General features: G+C 41.7%; 1 protein-coding gene, 1 long non-coding RNA gene and 1 other non-coding gene across 3 annotated transcripts; 1 reads left to right on the top strand and 2 right to left on the bottom strand.

The window, feature by feature from the left end:
- The first annotated feature begins 229 nt into the window (after positions 1-229).
- On the top strand, positions 230-16143 carry LOC128378439 (testis-expressed protein 2-like). Its single transcript, XM_053337958.1, has 11 exons — positions 230-1978; positions 3818-4018; positions 5094-5457; positions 6136-6431; positions 7263-7406; positions 7528-7627; positions 10028-10148; positions 10727-10843; positions 11148-11357; positions 11788-11908; positions 14122-16143. The coding sequence occupies exons 1-11, from the start codon at positions 230-232 to the stop codon at positions 14269-14271; spliced, it is 3573 nt and encodes a 1190-aa protein (XP_053193933.1). The 3' UTR covers positions 14272-16143.
- Positions 16144-16318: 175 nt separating this feature from the next.
- LOC128379681 (small nucleolar RNA SNORA35) lies at positions 16319-16452 on the bottom strand. Its single transcript, XR_008323451.1, has one exon. It is a non-coding gene; the product is annotated as a small nucleolar RNA SNORA35 (small nucleolar RNA).
- Positions 16453-16563: 111 nt separating this feature from the next.
- Positions 16564-17229, bottom strand: LOC128379150 (uncharacterized). Its single transcript, XR_008323386.1, has 3 exons — positions 17034-17229; positions 16805-16845; positions 16564-16624 (listed from the first exon to the last, which is right to left on the bottom strand). It is a non-coding gene; the product is annotated as an uncharacterized LOC128379150 (long non-coding RNA).
- Between the last annotated feature and the right edge of the window lie 137 nt (positions 17230-17366).

Genomic DNA, 17366 nt, shown 5'->3' with positions numbered 1-17366 from the left:
TAGGATGAATAGAGGTCTGTTCTCTTCTGTGCTATGTACTGTGTATGTGTGCAAAGAGTATGTATATGTGATCCGTGTAGGGGAACTGCTGATATGCACTGCAGTGTATTTCTCATTGTCCTTTCTTTATCAGCGTTTCACACCAGTGTTTCTGCTTTTATTAACAGTGTACTTCTTCTGTGTCTTTGTCTATGTATTTCCCAGGTTGTGAGCCCTGTTCAGGGTGGTGATGAGCAGTCAGGGCAGCAGCAGCAGGGGAAGTGGCCAGCATGCTGACACTCCTCCCCCTCGACAGGCCCCTGGACCGAAGCTGCAGGTGCAGCGTTCCCTTTCTCGTGACACCATCACCATCCACTTCTCTGCTCTGGGGAAGGAGGAAGATGACGAAGAAGAGGAGCTCTATGGGGTATCTGAGGGATCTGCTGGAGTTAATTTTGGGCTCGATGGTGTAGGAGGTGTAGATGGTTCGGGGGCTGACAACCAATCTGTTGCCACGGGCTTGGAGGCAAATGAGGAGCTGCTATTTGAATCTGCTGGTGTGGAGACCTCATCAGGAGCTGCTGTGCTCTCTATTTCATCCACCACCTTGTCTATGCAGCCCTCAGACCCTCAGCCACACACGCCCTCTCCTGCCATGACTATCATCCCCACCTCTCACCTGAGTTCCACCCCTCCTGCCAGCTCCTCCTGGCCCTCTGATCGTCCCTTAAACCCCAATCCTCCATCCACAAGCTCCAGCTCCTCCTCTCCTTGCAAGTCTGCAGCTCTATCATCCTCCAAGCCTTTCCTCAGCCTGGTCCGGTCCATGTCCAATGACGTAGAGTCTCGGGAAACCACACCTCCGCCTGCAACTGTCACACCATCGCATGCACGCCACAGACACTTAATGAAATCTTTTGTTAAGTCTCTGTCCACGGACACTTCAAAGGCCGAACATCCGGAAGGGCCTTTTCATCATCACCTCCATCATCCTCCTCCTCAGCAGCAGCAAGTGCAGCCACCCCATCGGCATCCCCCTCGCAACATGCAGCTCTTCAAACAGTTTTCCCAGCCTCGCTTATCCTCCAGCCCTGTCATTGTCAGTAAAACAGGTGGAGACTCCAAAACAGCCCCCTCTTCCCCTATCATGTCCCCAGATGGTAGGTCCTTCTTCAAGGTTCAAGAAGTGGAGGCCAGGATAGAAGACACCAGGCGGCGGCTGTCAGAGGTGATGTCAGACCCCCTCCAGCTTTTTAGTAAGATCATGGGAGATGAGTCTGGCGCTGGAGCTGGGGTAAGTGCCACTCATCGTGCCAAATTGTTGTCCTCCAGTGCGTCAGAGCTCAGTGGAGTGACAGCAGTGAATGGACATGCCGAAGGTAACAACAACTACAGCATCAAGGAGGAGGAGGGCACAGAAGGAGATGAAGAGGATGAAACCCCCACTGGCACGGGCTCTGACTCTGTGTTTTTCTCCTTCCCATCACTGACACCAGCTCCAGTTCTCACCCAGGCCTCCTCATCCACTCTGCCCAAGTCTCCATCTCTCACTCTGGGCCGTTGCTCTATGTCTGCCCTGGTAGCTCGGCAGGAAGACGAAGACTTCTGTGAACTGTTCAGTGAAGACTTTGACTTATGTACTGATACAGAGACACCAGATGGGGATCGCCCAAGTTCCCGGCAGCCCTATACTGGTAGCACTGGTTTGTGTAGTGAACTTGATACAGAGGAAGATGAGAGAGCAGAGGAAGAGTTAGAGGCTGTGCCTGTGATTGGCCTCGTCTTCCTGACACAGTTGGTGTACTGGTATTTGGTTCTTCCAGTGCCACCATATGTATGTGCAGTGGTGCATGGGATAGTAGCTGGGTTTATGTTGGCCATGCTGGTCCTTTGGATGTCCTCTCCTCGGCGCTCCGTGTTAGGGACAGGAAGAGGGAGGCGAAGCATAGAGCCCTGGAATGTGGCCCAGCTGGATATTAAAGAACCAGGAATATTGAAGGTGAGACTAATCACATCATGAATGACCAAGTTTGAGCCTGTTGCAGTATGATTTGTCAACTTCCCAACTCAGATTAGGCTTTGGGATGTGGCTCTCAAAGATATTGGGTTTATTAGCATGTGGTCTTGTTTCTTATTCTGTTGTAATAGTTATATATTTAGCAGCATGCTATGCTTTGTTGTGCGCTGCCAATAATCAAGATAACTCATGTTTGATTTATCCTGGCACTTTGAGCCTGGTGCTGCCTGAGGTTTCTTCACGTTAAAATGGAGTTTTTCCTTGCCTCTGTCGCCAAGTGCTTGCTCATGTGGGAATGTTGGGTCTCTTTAAAATTAAACCTGAAGAGTAAGGTTTAGACCTGCTCTATATGTAAAGTGCCTTGAGATGACTTCAGGTTTTACACATACAGTTGATAGCATCTGTATGATATGTGGATACTGCACTGCATTTATATAATGCTGCCTTGGAGAATACATCCTAAGTGAAGATGCCACATTATACTAAATGCCTGAAATGTTGCAATTCTAGCTGTGTTTGTTTACAAGGAGAGGCAAAATTGTAGGAGGAAGAAGCATTATCCCCCAAGAGCTTTTGTTTTGTATCTTACTGTTGGACTATGTGTTCTTTGCTCTGTAATTTTAACATTCTGACACAATAGCCCAAGCACTGAAATTTCCCCTGTTGTTTTCAATTCAATCAGGTTTGCTCACGCAGCCTCTTTTGGGACTGATAAGGCAGGAGTTTGGATTAGAATTAAACTCTATACAGCCTCATGGGGACCAGCAGCTACATACTGAGGTTGAATTACACTTTTTCTCCAGTGATGGCTATAGTTTGGCTTTGAACCAAACAATCAGATGAGAGAGCCACCACATATACCCTCCTATTCTTAGTTAAGCTCACTCAGTGCTGCAGAAACATGGAAACTGCAGAGATGTTTATCAGTTGGAAGGAGTTATGTAAGCTTATCTGTGTGTTCCTTAGTAGGTACCAAGCTGTTGAACAGGAGAGCCTCATGGCTAGAAGGCACAGCTGTTCCAAAAGGGGAGCTCTGTGGACATACAGAACATGATACACTTGTATGAATGATAGACCCTAAAGCACACAAGTGCAGAGTAACAACAGCGGGGACAAATTGTACTCTTTTTCTTTTTCTTTCTCTTCATCTTCCTCTGCCTTCGAGGATCAACAAAAAATCAGTGTTTCATGTGCCCTAATTTATCTCTTGTATAAAGTTGTTTGCACACTACATCTGAGGGAGAACTTTATTTTGACATTTACTGGTATGTGATGTTGTTCTGCTTCTTGTTGTTTGTTGTGTGGGCAGACAACATTTTTGTATTCCTAGTGTTCAGCATCAGTTAGTTAACGGCAAGTGGACCTGCTTTGGTCTTGTGTGTTGCTACTTATCCCAGAGGCCTAATCAGTTGTATTTACTAGATAGGAGGTCCAAAAGATCTCAAATGCCTTTAAGACCAAATACATTCAAAGTTCAAACAAGTTTGACCTAAAAGACATCATCTCCTCAACTTTCCTTGTTACCTTTGTATATTATAAGTTGAATAGAAAAGAATATAGTAGAAGATCACACAGTAATACCTCGTCAGAATATACAGTACATAAGACAGAATCAAGTCCAGCTTTAGAAAATAACAACAAAATCACGTACAGTAACTGGTCATCAGTAACTATGTGGAAAGTCAACTATGCAAGACTTCAATAAATGCTTTAGCCTCAAATCCTTAGTATTTGACAGGGAGTCTGATGCATGTGCTATGAGAATACATTTTGAATCGTGTCAATGAATCTCTTCCCTCATCTACCCTGACAATCTCTCAGGGCTGGATGAATGAGATCCATAGCTACGACCCGGAGATGTACCACGCCACCCTGACCCACTCTATTTACGTCCGTCTTGAGGGCTCTGTCCTGCGCCTGTCCAAGCCCAACCGCAACATATCCCGCCGTGCCGCACACAACGAGCCTAAGCCTGATGTCACGTACATCAGCCAGAAGATCTATGACCTGACTGACAGCAAGGTGTGGTGGCAGTCAAAGAAAATGAAAAAGGGACACAGGAATTTTGTCATGTATTTGTCTGTAGGCTTGTGAAATAAGACTTAATGTGTGAGATGGGTAAATAGATGAAAGTGATATTAATGTGTAAAATGTGTGTGCGCACGTGTGTATGTCTCCTGTCTTAGCTGTGTATTTGTGTGCTTGACTCTAATCTTAACAGATAGTGACATCAAGCACACGTCACCTCATATTTGCCTTTGCCTTAGTGTATGGTTAATAACAGGTCATGTTCAGTCACATTGTGTGTGTAAACATGGAATGAATATCACAGGGCACTGACCCTGCACACACAGCTGTGTGACTTGTGTATTAGTATGCTGACTTGCAAGGTTTTGCATATCTCAAGGCAGGACAGCAAGAAGCTGTTTCATATGTCAGTGTATTGTGGATCAAATGGGTTGAAGATGTCCTCATCATGCAACTTTGGATGATGAGGATGGATGTTTTATTTGTCTTGCTAAGATCCAGCTAAGATCCAGCTAAGATCTAGCTAAGAGCCAATATATGCCCAACATCTTGACACCACCTACAATGCTACATACGAACCACTGCTAATATTTTAGCAATTCTTATATCCAATGTCAGTGTTGTTAGGCTGGAGTGAGCATATTTACATGAGTGATATATGCAAACTATAGAGTATACCATTGTAACCAAACGAATGTCAAGCGCATAATGCTAGCTGCTTCCATCACTAACAAAACAAATGGAATATTCTTTCATTGTTAGTCAAAAACAAATTATGATTTGGGGTAGAAAAATATAAATACATACTGTAATAGTCGAGTCATTTACATTTATCTTATTGCCTGTAGTTTTACTCATCATTTATATATTCAGAAAGTCCCCTACTGTCACACACAGCTGCACACACATCCTGGCACAAGTCTATCGCATCATATGCCTAGTTTCAGTGTTCTCTACAAGTATTATTTTGGGACTTACATGTTTGTACCCATTTCAATATGGACATTTAATTGCCATAAACACAACAAATGCAGTTGATCATATAAACTTGGTCTCCCTCTCCTCATAGATCTACTTGGTGCCCCACAGCCTGGCTAGGAAGAGAGTTTGGAACAAGAAATACCCCATTTGCATAGAGCTGGCCAAGCAGGAGGACTTTATGTCCAAGGCCCAAGGAGAGAGGTTGGAAGCTGGAGAGGACAAATTAGCAGGGCTGGGTGAAAAGCTAGAGCGAATGGACAAGGTTGAGAAGGTTGAAGGATCTGGATCAGTTGAGGAGCCCAAAAGACCAGCTTCTGGAGGAGGAGATCTGACAATCTACTTGTTTGGGAGGACGGGTCGGGAAAAGGAGGAGTGGTTCCGTCGATTTTTGCTCGCATCCCGAATGAAATCAGAGGGTAGAGGTGGCAGTCTGCCAGGCATCTGCAAGGGTGGTGAGTTTAACACAAGTACAGTATATAGATTTATCCATCTCGCTCACCCTTATCACACACATATTTGCACATACACTCATCACTGTCTGCAGTCAGAGTAGCCATTCTCTTGAGTATGTAACTGCACAGCAATCAGATCTGTGCATAAGCCTCAGCTTAGGGACTGGCAATCCCCTCAACTGAGCGAACAGATGAGTGTGAATGGGTCAGCAGGATTACATGCACAGAGAAGCAGCATATTATAGTATTGGTCTCCGCTGTGGGATATAAGTCTACAAGGATAAGGCCCAATTCAAAAGGAAACACTAGCAATGTGTGGGTCCAGTGATAGTGGCAAGTGCAGGGTGATCAGGATTACTGGAAAGATTATTTAAATTATCAAGCTGTTATGTGGATATACATTACATAGCAATTATATTGAAAATGACAATTTCAGTGCTAATATCAGTCATAGAGAGGATGTAGTGCGTCATTTGGTATGAAGAATTCTAATTCATAGCGTTGCAGTATTTTTTGAGTAATTAATGCAAAATAGATGCTAACTATCCAAAGCTACACTGTGGGCATGCATTATGTATGTGAATGTGAATATGATGCATGATGCATGAATGAGAAAATCTTGTTGATGCATAATTGTATAGCACTAACCTCCCCTTTGCTCTCCATGTCCACTTTTAGCCTTCTTGCCCTCCCACAGCCGCAGTAGCAGCACCCAATCTGGTGGAGGCCTGGAGGCTGACAGCAGGAGCAGCAGCCGGGGAAGCTTGGAAGAGCTGTCTCAGCCGCAGTCTCGCCACAGAGAGACCTCCTCTGCTCCTCCCTGTGGGTCTACTGGAGGGATGAAGCAGAAGATGCTGTTGGACTATAATATCTACATGGCCAAATACATCAACCCCCAAGCGCCACAGAGAAGCCCAACTGCCACTGAAAGCCCAGGGCAAAGCCCCAAGAGCAGCCCCAAAGCAACCAAAAAGGTAGGAGACAAAAGGATACATGAACGGTAGATGCCCAAACAGGCAAAGTTGCTAACTGCCCTGAAGACCAAGGGTCCTAAAAGCCCCAGATTCACTGTATATCAGTATCAACTAAAGTAGTTCCTGTATTGTTACTTAAAGGCAACCTGTGGAGTTTTTGACCACTAGTAGCTCAATGGAGCAATTTTTTCTGATCTTTTTTCTGGTCCCTCAATTTGTATTTGTATTGCTATTTCGCTGAGTGACAGTTGGTGATGGTAACATGCAAAGAAAACAATTAATCAACAGAGACAAATCTTACAAACAGGGATGCAGACAATGTGTGATTTAATGATGAAGAAACAAATGCACCAAGCAGCTACATTTACACTTATTAACATGAAATCTGTTTCTGAATATATTAATGTATAATGACATCCAATCCACAGGCGTTTACATTAACACCTGGTAATTAATTAATTAGCATTCTTGTTATTGCCATTCTGCCGAATTGTGATCAGATTTCAATATATTCAAATTGGTTGAGCTGGGCACATCCAAGGTTAAGAGAAGCAAAGTCATGGATGGGTGTACCTTTATCTTGAGGCACTGTCACAGATATTAGCCCTATGTCAAAATCTAGTTTTCAGACATAGGGTTCATCCTTATATAAATGTATAAGGGGTTGGCTCAAAAAGTGCCAAACAGCAAACCTTTTCAGACTAACCCTTTCAGGCTGTTTCTTAACAGCTTAATCTGGAGTCTGGATTAAACAGCCTTGATTTGGCCTGTTATCATATGTGGCCTTTACTTGTTAGTGTAAAGGTACGTATCTATATGTGTGTCCTTCAGGTACGTAGGAGTTCAGAGGAGAGTGTGGAGCATGAGGCCTGGGCCAATGCTTTTCTGGGAAGGATGTTCTGGGACTTCCTGGGAGAGAAGTACTGGGCCAATGTGGTCTCCAAGAAGATCCAAATGAAGCTTAGTAAGATCAGGGTGGGTAGAGTTCCAGTGTGATCAGTTCCACAGGGATTTTTGTGTATCTGTCGGTTGCATTTTGTGTCTTCTTTTGTATTACTTGTGAGGCCTAAATCTTTTTTTAAACCGTCTGTTTCAGCTGCCATATTTTATGAATGAGCTGACTTTGACAGAACTAGACATGGGCTTTTCCATTCCTAAGATCATCCATGCCTCCAAACCCTCTGTGGACCACCAAGGTAGGAAGAGAAACCTCACTAGGTATGTCATGTTTTTCACAGGGTGTTCTTGGTAGTCTACTACAATAGACATTTATTATTTTTGCAGCCATCAGTCACATTCCTCTTCCTCTGCTCTCCCCTTTCTTCCATTCCTAGCCAGGGTATTTATCAGTGCCCCCTTTTGCATTTCAGACAGAATAGCACGACATTCTTCTCACCTTTCTATTCCCTTCAATCTATCTATCTCCTCCATCTCTACCATTGCTACTATCCCTCCCCTTGCTCTTCTCCTCTTCTCTCTGGATTAAGATCCCTCTCTACTCTGTGAGCCTCGCTCTATTAAGCCACAGTAATTAAACTTCACGTCTTGGGTCCCCCTCATCTATTACTGAAACACTGACTCACCCTGCCTGCTGCTTGCCTTGGGCCCCACCAAAGGGACTGATTCAACACAGAGACACAATACAGAGATGTGGGGCATATTAATTCTTATTGAGGTGACTGGTTCGGGGGGAGAAGAGAAGCTGAAGAGGAGGAAAATGAGGGAACAGGTTGTGGGGATATTTCAGCCATTAATGGTGAGAGCAGAGCAAGGCATGGGATTTTTTGTAACCCCCCCCCCCCCCCCCCATGATATGAGTGGATTTTATATTGTTCAACTTTACAATAATATTCAAATTTTGTCCAAAGACAGTTTAGTCTGCTTAATAGAAAATAACTTTTGTTGTTCATTTGTAGGAACCGGTCATGAGTCATTCCCCTGTCAGCCACATTTCCACAGCTGAGTCTACAATGCTCATTAATGTGTTCTGTCTGAACCTACACACCCACAGAAAAATACTCACATCATCTGTTGATTCTGACACATAATTACTCCTGGGGGAATGGCATCTCTAGAAGTGCTGTGCTGTGAAGCTGCATGAACTGAACAGGGCGCATGTGTAAGACCAAAACCATCATTGTTTTCCCTGTTCTGTCTGGGACTCTCAGCCCCAAGCCCACTAATTCACATTGAAAATGTACATCTTTAAAAAGGGTCATGAATTAATACGTTACTTTAAAGGCTGAATAATTTCTGAAAACTGTAGTATTTAGCAAACAGTATACTTGTTGCTGATTATTTTAAGCATATTTGGTGTTCTTGTGAATATTTACAGCAACAACACAGCATATATGGGAAAAGTGTATTTCATTATTTTTAGAGACCTCATAGACCTCTACAGCAGAGGAATAAGGCTATATGAAGCTTTGACTACACAGACAATACATGCTAAATAGTTCATTGCTAGTTTTGGTATTTTCATTGGATTTGTGAACATTTAGAATATCACAAAATGTACTGTGTAATTTCATATCTTGTGGATATTTCTATGCTCTTGTGGTGATGATGATGATGATGATGATGATGATGATGATGATGATGATGATGATGATGATGATGATGATGATGATGAAGAAGAAGAAGTGTTTCCTGTCACTTGTACTGGAAAGACATGATTAGATTAGATTAGAGTTTAGTGTCACGCATACAGCATGAGCTGAGTTTATGTAGAAGTAAAGCTGGGCATGATTGGCATAATTAATCATTTGTTTTGAGCAACAATTATTGGTGGCTTTCTGTAATATTGGATTAAATAGGGGTTGGTGATGATAGTATATAAGAAATGTGGCACGCGAGCTTTGAACTACAACAATCAGACAGTTCAGTGAATTCACTTCAGTATACTTAACTTATTAGGGCCTGGAACATGTGAGCAATATATTACATTAACTGTGATTCAAGGCAATATCTTCTTTATATAATAAAGTGATGACATATCTCCCACCTTTATTTAGAAGCACACACTCCAAAATGAATTAGGCACTTCAGACTGTCTTTCCCTCCTGTGTGTCTAGGTCTAGACAGGGACCGTTAAGACACTGTAACATGGTCTGACTTAATGCTGTCATTTAGCTGCTCTTTGACACTGCTGCCACACTCATACAAATCAATACGCATTTATAAATAGTGGAAAATGGAGGACGAATGAGAGTGAGGCAGAGTGCTCCATCAGTTGTGGAGGTCAGGATTCATTGAACAAACAGAAGGGAAATCGAAATTCACCTCCTGGGAAGTATGATGGGCAATCAGGAAGAGGCCCAATGAACTCAGCCAATGAGGAGGCATTGCTGACCTTTTCAGCTTTTGCTTAAGGATAGTTTCTCTCCCTTGTACATCTGCAGGGGACCTCACAGCAATTAGACACTAGGCAGGATATTCTTGTTAAATCACCAAAATAGCATTCACAGTTGTTCATCTAATGGGCTGCAGCTTTGTGTTCTATGGTGTTGATGGGGGTATAAATCACTGTTTTAATATAGGAAGATAAAGGAACATAATATGCCTCTCTCTATCTATCTCTGATACTTTGTTCCTAGGTCTATGGTTTGATCTGGAGATCTCCTATACGGGCTCCTTCCTCATGACACTAGAGACCAAGATGAACCTTGCACGTCTGGGGAAAGAAGGCGAAGGGTTCGGGGAACACGGGAAAGACTGGTGACACTTTCAATAACATTTGTGAATTCCTGCTTTTTAAATTTTCTAATGAAGCTCATGAAACTGAGTTTTAAAGATTTTGTAAGTGATCCTTACGTCTCTGTCTTTGTTTTTGTTATCGTCTACATTCTCTGGGCCAAAAGTAAGATGTTTGAAGGATTAGCTTTTTTGCTAAACAAACAGCTCTGAGCTGGATGTTAATTGACTAGATTTGCATTTGGGGTCTGTTTTTTCACAATTTCTACCCTTTTTCTTTTGGCTCTCCCTTCCTTCTCTTTACATACTAATGCTCTCTCTGGACGCTTACCACTGTGGATTTGTCAAATGAATGGTGAGTTTGGGAATAGATGCCTGTCACTGAAACAATACACTTAATTTCTTTCCTTGAGTGAATCTTGAGTGGAGATTCATTTCCTGTGATTTCAATCAGCATTGATTCATTTAATGGAAATTAGTTTTGATTGTTGATGGTTCTATGCAAATCCATTAGGGACTGACTTTGCAACAACAAGTGTACATTTGTGTGTGTGTGTGTGTGTGTGTGTGTGTGCGTGTGTGTGTGTGTGTTACAGGCCCAGGCCACGGACATACTGCCTGGCAGACAGCGATGAGGAATCGTCTAGTGCTGGCTCATCAGATGAGGAGGATCCCCCAGAGCTCCTCAGTGACAAAGCCATTCTCCCTGGAGGCGAGGGGTGAGCAAATGTCTCTTTGACAACAACAGCAGCATGTATCTGAAGTGAAAATGGGCAGGAACAAATTCATACTAATGTGTTGAAGCAGTATGATCTGCCCTTTTAGTCCACCCACCAACCTATCCATCCACTCAGTCCCACACATTTGAAAGCTCACTGCTGATTTAATGTAGCACCTGGTCACTCCCCTCCATTGTGGGTGCTGAGTAGCAGGAGATGCTGTTGTGAATAAATTATGAACCTGACTCACTCCTTGCCTCACCTCCTCCTCCATTTCTATCCTCCTTCTCTCTCTCTCACATAGCTATGTGGGAGGCCACAGGCCCAGCAAGATCATGCGCTTTGTGGACAAGATAGCCAAGTCGAAGTACTTCCAGAAAGCCACAGAGACGGAGTTCATTAAGAAGAAGATGGAGGAGGTGTCTAACACACCTCTACTGCTCACCGTGGAGGTGCAAGAGTGCCGTGGGACACTAGCTGTCAACATCCCACCTCCCCCCACGGACAGGATATGGTACGTTCACCTCCAGGGAGGAGTGCATTGAAGACTGTAGGATGTAGTCAGTGCATGTATTGGAGTCCTGCCTTAACACTGAATATAACACTGCACCCTCTGCTGGGCAAATACTGACATGCTTGCTATGAAAAGCTGAAAGTTAATCACCACTGAATTGAACATACTACTATACTACTATACTAACATCTAAGAAAATTAGGGTGCATAGGTATATTTTCATACAAAGATGTGGAATATTAAAACCTTTATTGAACTTCGTGTGCCTTAAAAACTTGATATGATACATATGTGTGTGATAATAATCACCAGAACAGACAAATCCTGTTTGATGTTTTCATGGGCTCACCCTACAGGAGAAACCAGAGTGCAAATCATCTTGTGTGAGATCATATAATTATTACCATTAATCTTTACTGCCTGTGGTCAGGTATGGTTTCCGGAGCCCGCCTCACGTGGAGCTGAAAGCACGGCCTAAACTGGGTGAGAGGGAAGTCACTCTAGTTCATGTGACGGACTGGATTGAAAAGAAACTAGACCAGGAGTTCCAGGTACGCAATGAGAAAAACAGGAAACTGTGCATGCGTTTTGTCACAAGTACAATTTATTTATATTGTCAATAGAGTTTCTAGGTTATGTCAAATTCAAGGTTAATGAACTTCTGTAAGGTTGAGAGATTTTGTCTGAGGCTGAAATTTGCTCAAAAAAGGACAAAAGAAAAGATGTTTTATGGTGAAATTTTAGGTAATAAAAGAGGACTGGGGGGTGAATTTATGGTTGCCCACCAACATGCACTTCAAAGCAGTGTGCCTGTGGCTCTCCCACCCCTCATATATAGCCAAAGTAATGATATGCCTGCTGGTAGATAACTGCCCTGAGGCACACCTGCAAACTACAGCAGCAAAGTGTCCCTGTCAGGTCTACCACACATCCACATTTATCCCTGCCTGACTCCTCTGGAGGTTATTATTATGTACCACCCCCCTAAATCCTGCCTCCAGTAAAATACAGTGCTGCAGAGCTCACTGTTGTCAGTTGTGAGCGAGTGTATACATCTGGCCTTCCGCAATTGCCGCTCCAAACATAACAGTGCAGGGTTGTTTGAACAGTGGATGATGTATTGCAGTTCTTTTTCTCCCGCATTCTTGTTAACAGATACAGTGCTGCTTGAAAATTTGTATGTATGACGTAAATTGGGAATAGATTTTTACACAAGTCCAAAAACTAGATGAGGGAACCCAATTAAACAAATGAGACAAAAACATTCAATGGATTATTTTATTTATTGAGGAAAATAATATCATCTTCTTCTATCTTTCCTATTTGTATGGGGCTAAAGTATGTGAACTCTTGCATTCAGTAAGTGGTGTGGTCATCTTTCACAGCAATAACTTCAACAAAACACTTGTGGTAACTGTTTATTAGCCCTGCACATCAGCTTGGGAGAATTTTAGCCTATTCCTCCTAATAAGACTGCATCAGGTCCTTCCACAGTATTTCTGTAGAATTGAGGTTAGCTATTCCATTTACTTAGCTTTTCCATAACATTAACTTTCGTTTTGGTAGAACAACTTGTGTGTTTGCTGTAGTTATCTTTTTTCATGATGCACTTTCTGTTGAGCATCAGGTCTTCGACATTTTTTTTGTAGAATTTGCTTCTACAACTCAGAACTCAAAGCTCCATTAATGATTGCAAGCTACCCTGGTCCAGACACAGCAAAGCAGGCCCAAACCATGATACTGTAGACACCAAGTTTCACAGATGGGATGAGGTTCTTATTTTTGAATGCAGTATTTGCTCATCGCCAATCAAAACGCTTATCATTCAAGCAGAAAAGTTTGATTTTGGTCCACATCCGCCCACAGAACATTTTTCCATTCGACTTCTGGCTTATCCGCATGGTCTTAAGCAAACTGTAGATGGCAGAAATGTTCTTTTTGGAAAGTAGTGTTGTTTTTTTGCAACTCTGTTACATACACCATACACACCATTAACGTTCAATGTTCTCCTGATGGACTCATGAACATTGACTGTAGCAACTGCAATAAAGGCCTTTAGTTTTCTAGATGTTAGCCTGGAGTCCCATGGTACCTCCCATACTATTACATGCATTGCTCTTTGTGTGATCTTTGTTGTCCAACCACTCCTGGGGAGAGTAACACTGGTGTTGGATGTCTTCCATTTCTACACAATCTGCCAGATAGTTGAATGGTGAAGTCCAAACTCTTTGAAATGGTGTTGTAACCCTTTCCAGCCTAGTGAGTACCAGCAACTCTTCAGAAATCTCCTTTGTTCAACACATGACACACTATCACCAACCTGTGTTGTGAAGCTCAGACTTTAACAGTGAAGAACCAGATTTATCTTCTTAAAATAAAACAGAGAAATCATGAATTGATAATTCTAGGGGTTCATATTCTTTTGCCTCACACACATTTGTAACATTGGATCATTTTCCCCAATCAATAAACAAACAAGCTTAAGATTTTGGACTAATTTGTTCAACTGATGTCTCTTTATCTAGTTTTAAGACTTCGATGGAACGAATTTACAAGCAGCACTGTATAATCTCATGTCTCTCTTGATTTCGTATATTTTTAATTACAAAAGCATATTGATTACAAGTTTCAGCTCCCCTCTCTCTACTAGACAATCACAATAGCTTTTAAATGGGAGCATTTATGTCCTCCTCCTCATTTTGTTGAAATTAAAATGAGTATGCTTATTTTGTTTGAATTTCCTAATGTGCTTGTCCTCCCACAGAAAATATTTGTGATGCCAAACATGGATGACGTATGGCTACCCATAATGCACTCTGCCATGGACATGCGTTCAAATGCCAACTTGGTTACTGTGACAAATGATGCCTTGAAGGACCCAGAACCTGAAGAGTCTGAGGTCTCTGACATGTGAAGACTGCTGTTGACAGCGTACGCTGACAGACATTTTATCACCATGGCAATATGACAAGTCCCCATCCCCGTCAGAAACCACAGGTGCAACAATGGTTCTGGGCCAAGTCTCCAATATTTTTACCCATATTCCTGTCCCATTGTTGCACCAGTCTGTGGCAGCTCATGAAGTGCACTCTTAACACTTGGAGGTGTTGATTGAGTTTGTAATCATTCAGTGGCCACTAAAAGCGGGAGAATGGAGGAGAACTGTGACTTATAGATTGTCTTCTAGTCAAACAATTTTATTTATGTGACATCAAATATTTCGAATCATTCTCTGATGAAACACAATACACGGGGCATGTTGAGACTGCCTAACAAATGCTTGTGTGTGAGGGGGTGGATTGGTAAATAGCCATCTGATTCAACCAGAACCATAATACCTGTGATGTACAGCTGCACCAAACATGAGAGTTGTACAGTGTATACATTTTGTGTGACCTTTCTAATGGAGTGGTTTACTGTTGCTACGGGAACTATGAGGCCACTGATGAAGCGTGTTTAAGTCTGAATGAACGAACATTTGAAAAAATGTTAAATTTTGAGATGGTTTTGCTGAAAGCCCCTGTGTCAATTAATACTAATTTCACAGGGAAATTATCTCATCCGTCACCCATCCACACTGCTGCCTGGCACCTATATGCAAACAGATCAATGGCACTGCGTCCATCAAAGATATTAGGTTAGTTGAAGTCTGCTGAACATACCACCGACTGCTGGATGGACACTGTCATCATGTACGGCCCGTGTGCTTTGTGTGGTAGGGAGTAGTGCTAAAATTGACGTTAGAGGGGGTTGTATGAATTCAAATATATCTGCAAATACAGCAGCCAAACATTGCCTAGGTCTGATGAATGTATAAATAAGAATGCAGCTTCCTAGCTGTGCAAGGAATAGCTCATTCACTGATAACATGCTTCTAAGAAACATGCTTCAAGACTTCTTTTCATGTTATATTCAGAGTTGAAGAATAATTTTGTGTTTTTTATTGCCAAAGCAATCTTTCAGTCCTGTTTTAAGAGTACTGTTTGTGCTTAACAGTGACAAATAAGCAATCTGTTAATTATCTAGTGTTCCCACTGAGGCAACTGTAGTGCAGCCAGTGTTTGGATAACTGTGGCTGGAAATTCACATGATAGAGATACTAATGCAGGGAGTGACTGACTGAAACCCTTTTGTGGACACAGCAAGACATCAACTTTGAGTCTGGGTTAAAAGAGCAGGAAACAGCCCCACTATTCCTGTTTTATTTAATTAAATATCATATTGGATATTAGCCATATTATTTAATGTTGTCAGCAGACAAACAGCTAATGAATGCTATTTTTTTTTTTGTTTATTTGCAATTCTTTCTGTACTGTACACGAGAAATACAACCAATAACTAGAGTAACAGCAAATTTGTGATCTGCCAAGACACCCGGCTGCTTTACAGGTGATTTAACTGTACTCGTGATATGTTCAAATATGTGTGTTGGCAAAGTGTATGAGGCAGAAAGTGCCTTTAAAATAGTCGAACATTCCTCCATAGTGAGCCGCCACATTTGTTGCATCAGTTGAGTATAGAGAGAAAGTGTCTTTGTGCCATTACAGTGTCGGTTAAAACATGCCCTTTTGTTCCACAGGTTTTGGTGTTGTTCCTTTGCGCAGTGATGAAAATACTTAAACATTGCTGTCGTGTTCAGTGATGTCACAGAATGTTATGGTTCTGATCGTTGTGGATCAATAAAACCTTTTGCTTGGAGAGGATTTGTGAATCTTTGTGCTTGGCTTCCATCTGTGTGCACCAAATTACAATACTTTTGAATTGTTCTTAAATGAATTTTGTCTGATTTATCTGATTATTTGACAGTTAAGTGGTTATAAAGTTATCTGTAATTCAATAACTGTTGGGCTATAGTTTTAATTTTTGATTAGTATATTTACATGCAGACTAAATTGAGATGCTAAATCCTTCAAAATGTTTTTACAATTAAAAAAAGAAATGTGTTCTGAAATGCCTTTATATTCTGTATCTTGCTTTAAAAGAGAGACTTGGGAAAATTGCCAAGAAACTCCAGTTATAACAAGAAATGATCTTGCACTACTTCTTGACCTGTGTGACCATGGGAAATGTCAGTCAGGCTCAAAGTGTAGTGCTTCAATTAATGTACCAAAAATGTAAAGTAAATGAAAACAAGTGACTCTGTAAGCTTTTTCACAAATGCTTTATTAATCAGTTCAAAATAACAATCAAAAAAGGGAACATTTAAGAAAATTAATGAGCCATGAGGTCACCTTGTAAGTTACAGCAGCCATGTTGTAGTTCCATCCCTGAGAACAAAGAGAACTATAAATTCACTTATTTATGCATAAATCTAGCACATATTTCTGTATGTGGGTCATGTCAGAGATAGATTGTTTTCAACATTGATTCAGAAGTCTAACGCATTATATAGTCATCATTCACAACCATTATAAGCAATTTGCAGATGACCCTCATGTGACACTTACTTTTGTTTCTCCAGGGGATCCATCCACACTAAACCCAGTTCCTGGAGAGAAGAAAACTTGGAGTGAGATTTTTTTATGCATTACTCAAAAACAAAAAGCACAGACTGGTCATGATGGGTCAAGTCAGAGTGAAAAGTTGGCTTCATTTTTATATCAGAAGTCTAACGCACGAAAATCATCATTCATCCATCAAATAAAAGAGAATAAAACCATTTTGAGAGATACTCACCGACATGCAGTATAAAGTGCACCACGCACCACCCTCTGTCCACGTGTGTAGCCACCTCAAAAGGGATTGATTAGATATCAATCATTGGGTCTGTGTACATACAGAATCACATATTAAAATTAGGAGCTTTGCATTAACCATTTGATATTATGGAGAGAAAAAAAGAAAAAAGAAAAAAATCAACCTTACCTCCACATTTTCCATGCGGCCTACTCACCCTGCTCAGATGTTTCCTCAAAACTGAGCATTTACAATAAAGTTTAAGTCATCTATCATAATAATCATTGGATAATATGCACTTTGACATTCTCAACGCCATGTTAAATGCAAATA

The sequence above is a fragment of the Scomber japonicus genome, chromosome 18, assembly GCF_027409825.1.
Source record: "Scomber japonicus isolate fScoJap1 chromosome 18, fScoJap1.pri, whole genome shotgun sequence".
NCBI classification, from domain to species: Eukaryota; Metazoa; Chordata; class Actinopteri; order Scombriformes; family Scombridae; genus Scomber; species Scomber japonicus.
The sequence above is the reverse complement of the archived record's forward strand: the minus strand, read 5'-3'. Positions and strand labels throughout refer to the sequence as shown.

Coding starts and splice junctions, on each gene's coding strand:
- LOC128378439 (XM_053337958.1), top strand. CDS start 230: ATGAGCAGTCAGGGCAGCAGCAGCAGGGGAAGTGGCCAGCATGCTGAC. Junction 5,458..6,135: donor GCCAGGCATCTGCAAGGGTG/GTGAGTTTAACA, acceptor GTCCACTTTTAG/CCTTCTTGCCCTCCCACAGC. Junction 11,358..11,787: donor CCCCCCACGGACAGGATATG/GTACGTTCACCT, acceptor GCCTGTGGTCAG/GTATGGTTTCCGGAGCCCGC.